This window comes from Oncorhynchus tshawytscha, linkage group LG08, assembly GCF_018296145.1.
Source record: "Oncorhynchus tshawytscha isolate Ot180627B linkage group LG08, Otsh_v2.0, whole genome shotgun sequence".
Taxonomy (NCBI): Eukaryota; Metazoa; Chordata; class Actinopteri; order Salmoniformes; family Salmonidae; genus Oncorhynchus; species Oncorhynchus tshawytscha.
Window position 1 is genome coordinate 45,073,934 of NC_056436.1, and position 14,637 is coordinate 45,088,570.

A 14,637-nucleotide genomic window follows, 5' to 3' on the forward strand; every position below is an offset into this window, starting at 1 on the left:
GCTTCCACTCATTTCCCAGTGTGCCTTGCCTTTTCGATTGAATTGTAGAGTTACCACCCATGACTGTCTTTGTCACTAACAAATACAATGTTGTTGAATTCGTTAATTTTCAGTCCTGTGGTCTTTCTAGGCGAATATTGTCATTAAAATGTAATGATTACAGACAGTGCATTCGGAAAGTATTCCGACCAATTTACTTTTTCCACATGTTATTACGTTACAGCCTTGTATGTATTTAATATATCTATTTTCAATCTACACACAATACCCCATAATGATGAGGCAAAAACTTGTTTTATAATTTTATAATATGTATTACATTTACATAATTATTCAGACACTTTACTCAGTGCTTTGTTGAAGCACCTTTGGCAGCAATTACAGCCTTGAGTCTTCTTGGGTATGACACTACAAGCTTGGCGCACTGGTATTTGGGGAGTTTCTCCCATTCTTCTCTGCAGATCCTCTCCAGCTCTGTCAGGTTGGAGAGATGTTCGATTGGGTTCAAGTCTGGGCTCTGGGTGGGCCACTCAAGGACATTCAGACTTATCCCGAAGCCAGTCCTGCATTATCTAGGCTGTGTGCTTAGTCATTGTCCTGTTGGAAGGTGAACCTACGTCCCAGTCGGAGGTCCTTAGCTCTCTGGAGCAGGTTTTCATCAAGGATCGCTCTGTACTTTGCTCCGTTCGTCTTTCCCTTGATCCTCACTAATCCCCCAGTCCCTGCCACTGAAAAAGATACCACAGCATGATGCTGCCACCACCTTGTTTCACCGTAGGGATGGTGCCAAGTTTACTCTAGACGTTACGCCTGACATTCAGGCCAAAGAGTTCAATCTTGGTTTCATCAGATCACAGAATCTTGTTTGTCATGGTCAGAGTCTTTAGGCTTTAACTTAACAAAATTGGAAAAAGTCAAGGGGCCACATTATACCTGCAAGTAGGGTTGCAAACTTTCCCAAACTTCCAGACAATTTCCGGAATACCTGGAAAAATGTACCATAATCTTGCAACCCTAACTGTAAATCGCATTATGCTGGTTTGCAAAGTGATGTGTAATTCCTATTGGAATCTATCAAGCGTTAGGCTATCCAACAGTTGAAATTTGTATTCACCCGCAACTTGCATTCATAATGAGTGCCAGGGTTAAGAACAGTGGGAGGAAACTACCTAAGTCATTTAAACTGGAACAACCATTTCAGTAACGGTTGCAAAAACTATATTTATTTTATTGTGTAGCATAACATTTAACCAATCAATTACTCAATGTACAGGCAAAAACACATATATTAAAAACAATTCTAAAAATTCTACCTGCAGTAGAGCAAGCTGGGAAAAAGTTCAGTTATCAGATCTTACAAAAAATATACCTGGTGTGACTTCTCATTTAGTTTTGAGTCAGTACCACAAACATTTCAAGTAATAATGACTTTTCCTTGACTTTCAGTACAACTTACTAGAAGTGTTGTGGTTGTGGTTTACAGTATGTGTGCATTGTGTTTACTAAATAGCCACAAGCTACTGTACTTCCTCATGTTGTTTATTTTGATCCAATAAAGGGCGGAGAGGCATACAGTATGTCATAAAGAAATAATACAGAAAATAGGCATGGTGATAGGGGTTTGGTTGGGGAGAGGGGGAGGGAGGAGAGAGAGCGGGAGGGATTAGTCATTGGTCAGTAGCCCGAATCCAAAGTGATATCAGCTGCAATTTGCTTAATAAAATTATGGACCACGTTGAACTACACAAAGGCAGGCGGTGGCTTGCTGGAGAGAGCATTCACTTCAGGATATCCTTGCACACAGGAGCTAGCATTGGTGTGTGTGGCATGCACACACCCTTTCTGACCCTCTCTCTGACACACACACACCTGCACACTCTATTTTTGCCACCTCTGGTACTGAAGTGCAGGGTGTCATCCACGCACACCACCTGTCAGCTTTAGTAAGAGGCTTCGCCAAAAGCTTGTCCACAAGTTACCCGTCAGGAGCATGCACCAACAGGCTAAGGATGAGGGGGAACCTCCCAAAATGCAGGGGGAGGAGGGGGAGGAGGGGGACTCGAACACAACATGCTCCACACGAACCCAGTCTACCCCCTCTCCTGAGACCTCCACGGAGGGGGAAACTCAGGTGGAGGAAGAGGGAGCTCCTGTCCTGACTCCCTACCCCTACAGTAGGCATGGGGGGCCCTGTCGCCCGGGGTGTCTACTAGTCGCCCTGATCTTCATGCTCATCTCTTTACTCGGCAGCTGGGCAGTGGTCCACCTCACCCTGGGGTCCCGTGGAATGGCGACCTTCAGGATCCAAGCCAGTTATGACCGGCCGAGTGAACAGGATGCCACTGCCACGATCAAACCGGGCTTCACCACCAACTGCACCATGGGTAAGTGAGCGTTTAAGTTAGCAATTGCTGTGTTGTGCGTCTGCACGCTACTGTACTGTGGAGTGGTTAATAGTTTAATCAAAAGACTGACCCAATGTCAGAAATGTTGGTTCTACTAATGGTTCCTAATCGTGAAGGTTAGGATTTTGAGTTGTGCAATCTGACCTTAGATCTGTGGTTATGGGCAGTGTCTACATCAAGTGTGTGCTGTATATGCACATCTAAACTAGGCTACCCTGGGGCGACAGGGTAGCCTAGTGTTTAGAACGTTGGACTAGTAGCCGAAAGGTTGCAAGTTCAAATCCCCGAGCTGACAAGGTACAAATCTGTCGTTCTGCCCCTGAACAGGCAGTTAACCCACTGTTCCTAGGCCGTCATTGAAAATAAGAATTTGTTCTTAACTGACTTGCCTGGTAAAATACAAAAGTATGTGGACACCGCTTCATGTTTTAGTGGATTCGGCTATTTTAGCTGTTTCTGAAAGGTGTATAATATCGATAACAGCCATGCAATCTCCATAGACAAACATTGGCAGTAGAATGGCCTTACTGAAGAGCTCAGTTACTTTCAACTTGGCACCATCATAGGATGCCACCTTTCCAACAAGTCAGTTTGTTAAAATTCTGCCCTGCTAGAGCTGCCCTGGTCAGCTGTAAGTGCTGTTATTGTGAAGTGGAAATGTCTAGGAGCAACAACGGCTCAGTCGCGAAGTGGTAGGCCACACAAGCTCACAGAACGGGACCGCCGAGTGCTGTTCTACCGCCGTTCTACCTCATGGCTTGGTTTTTGCTCTGACATGCACTGTCAACTGTAGGACCAAATATGGATAGATAGGTGGGTGCCTTTCCAAATCATGTCCAATCAATTGAATTTTCCAGCAGCATACCACCCTGCACCCCACTGCTGGCTTGCTTCTGAAGCTAAGCAGGGTTCGTCCTGGATGGGAGACCAGATGCTGCTGGAAGTGCTGTTGGAGGGCCAGTAGGAGGCCCCCTTTCCTCTGGTCAAAAAGCAATGTCCCAGGGCAACGTTTGGAGACATTGCCCTGTGTAGGGGGCTGTCTTTTGGATGGGACGTTAAACGGGTGTCATTACTCTCTGTGGTCACTAAAGATCCCATGGCACTTATCGGGGTGTTAACCCTGGTCCTGGCTAAATCTCAATTTAGCCCTCATACCGTCATGGTCACCTAATCATACCCAGTTTACAATTGGCTCATGTAGCCCTCCTCTCCTCTGTAACTATTCCCTGTAAATGAGAATGAGTTCTCAGTCTACTTACCTGTTAAAATAAGGGTTGAATAAATAAAAAGTTGTAGAAATATCTCATGGGTGATCAATGAAAACAGGATGCACCTGAGCTCAATTGCAAGTTTCATAGCAATGGGTCTGAATTATTTTGTAAATAAGGTATTTTAAAAAATATACAAATATATTTGCAAACATTTTTAAAAACTCTTTTCGCTTTGTCAATATGGAGTATTGTGTGTGTATATTGCTGAGGATTTTCTTTTATTTAATCAATTTTAGAATAAGGTTGTAACGTAACAAAATGTGGAAAATGGAAGGGGTCTGAATACTTTCAGAAGGCAGAGATGGTAGCAGAAAAGAGGGGACCAACTCCACTTATTAATGCCCATGATTTTAGAATGAGGTGTCCACATACATTTGTTGATGTTGTGTATGCAGATAACATAGCTGATTCTCTCTAAAAGTTAGCTTCTGCTGTTTCCACTAGTATTTGTACATGTCAAATACTTACTAAAATATAAGTCTGTGAAGGCATGTTACATCTAGTTTAATTGTCCTTTAACTGTTCTGTAGTCTCGAATCCAGTGTCAAAGTGTTGCTCCTTGCTTACAACATATTTTAGCTTTTTGTGAAATTGACATTTATGTTCTGAGCACGATGCTCTGCTTTGTTGAACATTACAAAGAGAAGAACTGAGCAAGCTGCTTAAATGTAATATTTACGTAATATAAATGTAATCTTTTACTATTTTACGTTATTTAAATGTTATAATTTATTCTTTCAAATTTTAAAAGTGAACAGGTTAGTACATGTGTCTTTGTAATAAAACACTTACTTGAGTTAGCTACTAATGTATTAACGTCTGGGGAATACAGTGAACTTTGGAAAGAGTTGTTGCTTTCATAGCTATGTTTTGATGTCACTTCTAAGGGTGTTTGAAAAGCAGTGCAAATGTTTTTCAAACTGGAGATTTTTCCGGCTGCTGTTCTGGATGTAAACCCCATTACCATATGTTGTGGAATGAAATGCAGGGTTGGCGTGCTACAGGGGATAATATCTCTCTGTGAACCTCGAGAGGTCCTTAAATTAGGTTAATCCCATTGATTCAATTTCCTCCGAGCTCTACGCGGAATTGTAGGGACCTTTGCTTTTGACGTTTCGAGGAAGTGTATAATATTGAAGAAATGTGGTATAAAATGTGGATTTCAAAAGAGTTACAGTTGAGTTATGGCTGGTTTCCCCTTTTGGTTATTGGAACAGACAAACCACTGTCACAGCAGCTATTGTGCATCAATAAAAGCAGAGAAACAGAATGTGGACAAATACTTTATGGGATATTCGAATTGAATTTACATGCTCAATTGACCAAGCGTCACAATGGAAGTAGACTGTTAGGGCACAGACATTAGACAAAAGTCAGTTGAGTGAATTTTCCAAACTCTGTCAACTATGTTAACCACCATTCACTCAGTGGTGTAAAGTTTGGGGTATATGTACTTTACTTTACTATTTCTATTTTTGACATCTTTTAATTGTACTCCACTACATTCTTCAAGAAAATAATGTACTTTCTACTCCATACATTTTCCCTGACACCAAAGTTACATTTTGAATGCTGAGCAGGACAGGGAAAGGGTTTAATTCACAAACTTAAAGAGAAAATCCCTCATCCTACCTACTGCGTCTGATCTGGAGTCAATAAACACAAATGCTTTGTTTCTAAATTATGTCTGAGTGTTGGAGTATGGCTATCCGTAAATTTGAAAAACAAGAAAATCGTGCCGTCTGGTTTTCTTAATAAAAGGAATTTAAAATAATTTACACTTGTAATACACGTTTAATACTTAAGTAAACTCAGCCAAAAAAGAAACCTCCCTTTTTCAGGACCCTGTCTTTCAAAGATATTTTTTTAAAAGCTCTGGACCCGCTAATCGTAGCTGTCTTGAGCATATCAGCTGCTATCTGAACAGGTTTATCGAACAATCTTCTGGGGCCACTATAAACTATAACTATTTTGACAATTGGATTGGTCCCCTCTACCACACGGAACCCACTAATCTACTGACAGAAATGCATGGGGTGGCTAAAAACAGACCTCCATCTTCTGCTAGCTTGCTACCCATGGCTCGGCTATCTGTCTGAATCGCCGTGACCCCAACCAATCTCACTACTCACTGGAACCCTTATGATCACTCGGCTAAGCATGCCTCTCCTTACTGTCAATATGCCTTGTTCATTGCTGTTCTGGTTAGTGTTTATTGGCTTATTTCACTGTAGAGCCTCTAGCACTGCTCATTATACCTTATCCAACCCTTCAGTTCCACCACCCACACATGCGATGACATCACCTGGTTTCAATTATGTTTCTAGAGACAATATCTCTCTCATCATCAGTCAATGCCTAGGTTTACCTCCACTGTATTCACATCCTACCATACCTTTGTCTGTACACTATACCTTGAATCTATTTTAACACCCCCAGAAACCTGCTCCTTTTACTCTTTGTTCCGGACGTCCTAGACGTCCAATTTTCATGGTTTTTAGCCGTATTCTTATCCTACTCCTTCTCTGTTCCTCTGGCGATGTAGAGGTGAATCCAGGCCCTGCAGTGTCTAGCTCCACTCCTATTCCCCAGGCGCTCTCTTTTGATGACTTCTGTAACCGTAAAAGCCTTGGTTTCATGCATGTAAACATTAGAAGCCTAAGTTTGTTTTATTCACTGCTTTAGTACACTCTGCCAACCCGGGTGTCTTAGCCATGTCTGAATCCTGGCTTAGGAAGACCACCAAAAACTCTGAAATCTCCATCCCTAACTACAACATTTTCAGACAAGATAGAACGGCCAAAGGGGGTGGTGTTGCAATCTACTGCAGAGATAGCCTGCAGAGTTCTGTCCTACTATCCAGGTCTGTACCCAAACAATTTGAACTTCTACTTTTAAAAATCCACCTCTCTAAAAGCAAGTCTCTCACTGTTGCTGCCTGCTATAGACCACCCTCTGCCCCCAGCTGTGTTCTGCATACCATATGTGAACTGATTGCCCCCCCATCTATCTTCAGAGCTCATGCTGCTAGGTGACAACTACAAGACCCTGCTAGGTAAAGTCCCGCCTTATCTCTGCTCGCTGGTCACCATAGCTGCACCCACCCGTAGCACGCGTTCCAGCAGGTATATCTCACTTGTCATCCCCAAAGCCAATTCCTCCTTTGGCTGCCTCTCCTTCCAGTTCTCTGCTGCCAATGACTGGAAAGAACTGCAAAAATCTCTGAAACTGGAAACACTTATCTCCCTCACTAGCTTTAAGTACCAGCTGTCAGAGCAGCTCACAGATAACTGCACCTGTACATAGCCCATCTATAAATAGCCCAAACAACTACATCTTCCCCTACTGTATTTATTTATTTTGCTCCTTTGCACCCCAGTATTTCTACTTTGCACACTCATCTACTGTCAAATTTACCATTCCAGTGTTTTAATTGCTATATTGTATTTACTTCGCCACCATGGCCTATATATTGCCTTTACCTCCCTTATCTCAACTCATTTGCTCACATTGTATATAGACTTATTTTTCTACTGTATTATTGACTGCATGTTTGTTTTACTCCATGTATAACTCTGTGTTTTTATATGTTGAACTGCTTTGCTTTATCTTGGCCAGGTCGCACTTGTTCTCAACTGGCCTACCTGGTTAAATAAAGGTGAAATAAAATAAATAAAACATTATATTAAGGCATCTTTAATTTTACTAAAATATGAACATTTATTTCATATATAAAACACAACATGTAAAGTGTTAGGTTATTTCTCTCAAACCTTGTTCACAAATTTGTTTACATCCCTGTTAGTGAACATTTCTCATTTGCCAAGATAATCCATCCACCTGATAGGTGTGGCATTTCAAGAAGCTGATTTAACAGCATGATCATTGCACTTTGTGCTGGGGACAATTTAAGGCCACTCTAAAATGAGCAATTTTGTCACACAACACAATGCCACAGATGTCTCAAGTTTTGAGGGAGCGTGCAGTTGGCATGTTGACTGCAGAAAGGTCCACCCGAGCTGTTACTTTGGTTTGGACTCATTCTCCGACTCTCCCGTGCTCCAATTTGCGTGCTAAGAGCCCGGTAGTGTGCATTTTTGAGAAACACCCTATGTATGATCTCGCAAACAATGTAAAGTATGTATAGATAGGTGTAATCAGATTTTTAATCAGAGGGAATCCTGCTATTGACACACTTGTTGAATAGACCGTGAAAACAGTAATTAATGAGGCAGTCTATACAGTGAAGGTGAGTGCAGGTAGGCCTAGACAGAGGATGTTTGTGGTTGCAGCCCTGTGCACCCCATTATGTTAATGTATCAATTGCACCCAAATGAATTCATGCAAATACATTTTCTTCATTTTATCACAAAATATAAAATAGATTCCTGTTACCATTAGAACATGAGATCATTCTAAGAAAAGAAACTGACATTTTACAATAATTGTAATATCTAAATTCCCACCAAAATCCCCGAAATCCATTATTTGTCTATGCCAGTAAAATGTTATGTGCTATAATTCAGTCAATACGATTCTCTTGTGGTGAAGGAGAGTCGGACCAAAATGCGGCGTGTAGATTGCGATCCATGTTTAATAAACAAACGTAAAAACACAAATCAATACAAACACTACAAAAACAAAGAACGTAAATGAACGTAACGAAAACCGAAACAGTCCTATCTGGTGCTAACACAGAGACAGGAACAATCACCCACAAACACACAGTGAAACCCAGGCTACCTAAATATGGTTCCCAATCAAAGACAATGACTAACACCTGCCTCTGATTGAGAACCATATCAGGCCAGACATAGAAATAGACAAACTAGACATGAAACATAGAATGCCCACTCAGCTCACACCCTGACCAACCGAAACAGAAATATACAAAGTAAACTATGGTCAGGGTGTGACAGTACCCCCTCCAAGGTGCGGACTCCGGCCGCAAAACCTGAACTTATAGGGGAGGGTCTGTCCGCGGTGGCGGCTCTGGTGCTGGACGTGGCCCCCACTTCACCGTAGTCTTCCCCCACCTTGTCCGCTTCCGTGACCTCCTAGCCACGGCAACCCTACTTAATAACACGGGACAGAGGGGCAGAGGGGCAGCTCGGGACAGAGGGGCTCTTCAGACTCCGGCAGCACAGGAGAGGAGGAAGGCTCTGACAGATCCTGGCAGACTGACGGATCTGGAAGAGTCTGGCAGACTGGCGGATCTGGAAGAGTCTGGCAGACTGGCGGATCTGGAAGAGTCTGGCTGACTGGCGGATCTGGAAGAGTCTGGCTGACTGGCGGATCTGGAAGAGTCTGGCTGACTGGCGGATCTGGAAGAGTCTGGCGGATCTGGAAGAGTCTGGCGGATCTGGAAGAGTCTGGCGGATCTGGAAGAGTCTGGCAGTCTGGCGCAACTGGAAGAGTCTGGCTGACTGGTGGATCTGGAAGAGTCTGGCGGATCTGGAAGAGTCTGGCGGATCTGGAAGAGTCTGGCAGACTAGCGTCTCTGGAAGAGTCTGGCTGACTGGCGGATCCTGGCTGACTGGCAGATCTGGAAGAGTCTGGCGGATCCTGGCTGACTGGCGGATCTGGAAGAGTCTGGCTGACTGGCGGATCTGGAAGAGTCTGGCTGACTGGCGGATCTGGAAGAGTCTGGCGGATCTGGAAGTGTCTGGCTGACTGGCGGATCTGGAAGAGTCTGGCGGATCTGGAAGAGTATGGCGGATCTGGAAGAGTCTGGCAGATCTGGCGAATCTGGAAAAGTCTGGCTGACTGGCGGATCTGGAAGAGTCTGGCTGATCTGGAAGAGTCTGGCTGACTGGCGGATCTGGAAGAGTCTGGCTGACTGGCGGATCTGGAAGAGTCTGGCGGATCTGGAAGAGTCTGGCAGACTGGCGGATCTGGAAGAGTCTGGCTGACTGGCGGATCTGGAAGAGTCTGGCTGACTGGCGGATCCTGGCTGACTGGCAGATCTGGAAGAGTCTGGCTGACTGGTGGATCCTGGCTGACTGGCGGATCTGGAAGAGTCTGGCTGACTGGCGGATCCTGGCTGACTGGCGGATCTGGAAGAGTCTGGCTGACTGGCGGATCTGGAAGAGTCTGGCGGATCTGGAAGAGTCTGGAAGAGTCTGGCGGATCTGGAAGAGTCTGGCGGATCTGGCGAATCTGGAAGAGTCTGGCTGACTGGCGGATCTGGAAGAGTCTGGCTGACTGGCGGAACTGGAAGAGTCTGGCGGATCCTGGCAGACTGGCGGCTCTGGCGGATCCTGGCAGACTGGCGGCTCTGGCTGCTCCATGCAGACTGGCGGCTCTGGCTGCTCCATGCAGACTGGCGGCTCTGGCTGCTCCATGCAGACTGGCGGCTCTGGCTGCTCCATGCAGACTGGCGGCTCTGGCTGCTCCATGCAGACTGGCGGCTCTGGCTGCTCCATGCAGACTGGCGGCTCTGGCTGCTCCATGCAGACTGGCGGCTCTGGCTGCTCCATGCAGACTGGCAGCTCCTTGCAGACTGGCAGCTCCTTGCAGACTGGCAGCTCCGGCTGCTCCATGCAGACTGGCAGCTCCGGCTGCTCCATGCAGGCTGGCAGCTCTGGCTGCTCCATGCAGGCTGGCAGCTCTGGCTGCTCCATGCAGGCTGGCAGCTCTGGCTGCTCCATGCAGGCTGGCAGCTCTGGCTGCTCCATGCTGGCTGGCAGCTCTGGCTGCTCCATGCAGGCTGGCAGCTCTGGCTGCGCTAAACAGGCTGGAGACTCCGCCAACGCTGTAGAGGCGGAAGGCTCTGGCAGCGCTAAACAGGCGGGAGACTCCGGCAGCGCAGGAGAGGAGGAAGGCTCTGGTAGCGCTAAACAGGCAGGAGACTCCGGCAACGCTGTAGAGGCGGAAGGCTCTGGCAGCGCTAAACAGGCGGGAGACTCCGGCAGCGCAGGAGAGGAGGAAGGCTCTGGCAGCGCTGGAGAGGCGAGGCGCACTGTAGGCCTGATGCGTGGTGCTGGCACTGGTGGTACTGGACCGAGAACACGCACAGGAAGCCTGGTGCGGGGAGCTGCTACCGGAGGGCTGGGGTGTGGAGGTGGTACTGGATAGACCGGACCGTGCAGGCGCACTGGAGCTCTTGAGCACCAAGCCTGCCCAACCTTACCCGGTTGAATGGTCCCGGTCGCCCTGCCAGTGCGGCGAGGTGGAATAGCCCGCACTGGGCTATGCAGGCGAACCGGAGACACCGTGCGCAAGGCTGGTGCCATGTAAGCTGGCCCAAGGAGACGCACTGGAGACCAGCTGCGTAGAACCGGCTTCATGGCATTTGGCTCGATGCTCAATCTATGCACCCGCACTGGGGACACCGTGCGCACCACTGCATAACACGTTGCCTGCCCGGTCTCTCTAGCCCCCCGGTAAGCACAGGGAGTTTGCGCAGGTCTCCTACCTGGCATAGCCATACTCCCCTGTGAGCCCCCCCCCCCAAGAAATTTTTGGGGCTGACTCTCAGGCTTCCATCCGCGTCACCGTGCTGCCTCCTCATACCAGCGCCTCTCCGCTTTCGCCGCCTCCAGTTCTTCCTTGGGACGGCGATATTCTCCAGGCTGAGCCCAGGGTCCTTCACCGTCCAGTTCGTCCTCCCATGTCCATAAATCCTTATGTTTCTCCTGCTGTTGCTGTTGCCTGTTACCACGCCACTTGGTCCTGTTGTGGTGGGTGATTCTGTAACGATTCTCTTGTGGTGAAGGAGAGTCGGACCAAAATGCGGCGTGTAGATTGCGATCCATGTTTAATAAACAAACGTAAAAACACGAATCAATACAAACACTACAAAAACAAAGAACGTAAATGAACGTAACGAAAACCGAAACAGTCCTATCTGGTGCTAACACAGAGACAGGAACAATCACCCACATAAACACAGAGTGAAACCCAGGCTACCTAAATATGGTTCCCAATCAAAGACAATGACTAACACCTGCCTCTGATTGAGAACCATATCAGGCCAGACATAGAAATAGACAAACTAGACATGAAACATAGAATGCCCACTCAGCTCACACCCTGACCAACCGAAACATAGAAATATACAAAGTAAACTATGGTCAGGGTGTGACAATACCTGATGGATTAAAACAATTCAAACAGTTTGGAGAATCGTTATCCATTGTCCAACTGCTGCATTCATTATACTTGTTTTTAAACCTTTTAACAAGTTTGATTACCTTTGCAACATACATGCAAGGACTGTATTGTTGTTTGTATTACTTCCTCATTTTGCCACATGCAGCACTTTACAGATAATGTAAAAATGCATTTGATGATCCCAACACACGTAGACACCCCCTCCACACATACAACTCATCCCTAATGACTCGTTGCGTACCAGTGCCTCTCAGACCTCCGACAACAGAACAGGTTGCTGTTGCTTATGCAAATCCCAAAAATTAGACAAGGCAAATTGTTCTCCTGTTGGGCAGCTCACAATGGCCCCAGAATTCTGGGAATTCTGGGGCCAACACACACATGCCCGAGCGTGCACCCTGGATATGTTTCAACACCCAACCACCTCTGCATGTCTCTCCAAGCTTTAATCTGTTGCGCCAGCTCTCCACAACAAGTATCGGCTGATCTACAATTGAGGTGAACGTTGTAGAGTGTACCTCTTGTCCCATGAGCACCTGTCGCTAAGCCTGGCTCGAAAAGGCTCACTTTTAAAACTCGTATCTCTTGTGGGGTTTTTGCTTGTTTTGTTCCAGTCTCCGCCTCCCTAATCAGTTAAGTAGGACTATTAATGATTGCTATTGTGAAGCTTCAGGGGGGCTAAGGCTGATTGGAGCTCAGGGTTTTAGTCGTTGTTTAACTCTCCCTGTGGTTTGCAGTATGTTTGGGTTAAGAGTTGTGCCTCTTTCTCGATGTGCAGGCAACGTTTAAAAATATATTAGATGTACAGACTTGATATAAATTGAGATTTATCAAAAATGGGTCGAGGGTGGGGGGGCGGTGTGTTTCTTCAGTTTAAAGCAGTTCTTTGAATTAGCGATCGTGCTTCAGATCAAATATTTTCCCATTTCCAACCCGCAAAAGCTGAGATATGCAGACTGTTCTGGTCGTCTCACATCTGTGGTCCTCATTTTCAGCTGTGATAAATCAAATTTACGGATTTCAAAAGCACTTATGCCAAGAGATGTTAAAAACCTCATAAATGTTACTAAATGTAATTGAAAATGTAATTATTTATCATGAGGGCACTAAACAATAACTAGTAGTGCTGCATACTCCAAGAAAGAAATCTCACCTTTCTGATAAAAAATAGTTAGTCACTGTAAGGAGTGCGTACTGGCGGCAGAGAAGTCAGGCGCAGGAGAGCAAAGACTGTGTTACAACGGCGCAATTTAGTAATGAAAATCACCGTGAACAAAACAATAAATACATACAATGGAACAAAAACCCTTCGCACGCCAGACATAACGTGCACAAACACTTACAATAAACAATTATGGACAAGGACATGGGGGAAACAGAGGGTTAAAGTCACAACATGTAATTATGGAATTGGAACCATGTGAGTGGGAAGACAAGACAAAACAAATGGAAAATGAAAGGTGGATCGGCAATGGCTAGAAGGCCGGCGACGCTGACCGCCGAATGCCGCCCGAACAAGGAGAGGAACCGACGTCGGCGGAAGTCGTGACAGTCACTTTTGAGGACACAAGCTCAAGCACAAAGTACAAATATGATACAAGTATGGCTACCACAGCAGTCTTCAGCGATACGCCATCACAGCTGATTTGCGCTATGTGGAACAATAATTTATTTTTCAACAGGACAATGACCCAACACACCTCCAGGCTGTGTAAGGTCTATTTGACCAAAAAGGAGAGTGACGGAGTGCTGCATCAGATGACCTGGCATCCACAATCACCTGTCCTCAACCCAATTGAGATGGTTTGGGATGAGTTGGACCGCAGAGTGAAGGAAAAGCAGCCAACAAGTGCTCATCATATTTGGGAACTCCTTCAAGACTGTTTGAAAAGCGTTCCCGGTGAAGCTGGTTGAGAGAATGCCAAGAGTGTGCAAAGCTGTCATCAAGGCAAAGGTTGGCTATTTGAAGAATCTCAAATATAAAATATATTTTGATTTGTTTAACACCTTTTGTTTACTACATGATTCCATATGTGTTATTTCATAGTTTTTATATTTTCACTATTATTCTGAATAAATAATTCTAAATAATACAAATAAAGAGAAATCCTTGAATGAGTAGGTGTGTCCAAACCTTTGACTGGTTCTGTACATATTTGTACATTTAGTTTTAGAGAAAATGTGTATATTTTCTAAAGGTCTCTCTTGATCAAAATATCTGCCCCCATCGCTGTGAACTTGTCATAGAGCTCAGGGCTTCTTGAACTCGTTAGGAACTCATCTTTCATCTCATATTAATCTTGTCGATCTATGACAAACAGAAAGTGTTTTTTGTTTAAAATCTGAATTCTTTTAGATTACAGGCCATAAACAAATCTCTGAATTTACTACAGTGACTATACCACCCTCTCCTGCTGCGTTACAATGTAGGGATTTCTGTTGATAGTGGTGTAGGATTTCTGTTGATAGTGACGTACGTAGGGTTCTGCCAGGAGTTGATGGACAGTCGGAAGACTGAATGTAATGGTAGGAGGGACATCTGAGCTTCAAGTGGTGTCAGATTTCACATCCTGCTTCACACAGACAGAAGTTACATACTCCTGTGTCTGTGAGAATCAGGGATACCGCTCAATGCAAGCCATTTCGATCTATGCTGTCCACGTACATTACATGACCAAAGGTATGTGGACACCCACTCGTTGAACATCTCATTCAAAAATCATGGCATTAATGTGGAGTTGGTCTCCCATTTGCTGCTTCAAAAGCCTCCACTCTTCTGGGAAGGCTTTCCACTAGATGTTGGAACACTGCTGCGGGGACAAGCTTCCATTCAGACACAAGAGCAT

At 45.4% G+C, this 14,637-nt stretch overlaps 1 protein-coding gene across 1 annotated transcript in view; it reads left to right on the plus strand.

Moving 5' to 3' along the window:
• The first annotated feature begins 2,066 nt into the window (after positions 1-2,066).
• ros1 (c-ros oncogene 1, receptor tyrosine kinase) overlaps positions 2,067-14,637 on the plus strand; it is a 145,800-nt gene continuing 133,229 nt past the window's right edge. The window contains exon 1 of the mRNA XM_024429697.2: positions 2,067-2,384. Within this exon, the coding sequence (XP_024285465.2) occupies positions 2,228-2,384 (157 nt within the window). The 5' untranslated portion in view covers positions 2,067-2,227. The remainder of the gene's footprint in view (positions 2,385-14,637) is intronic.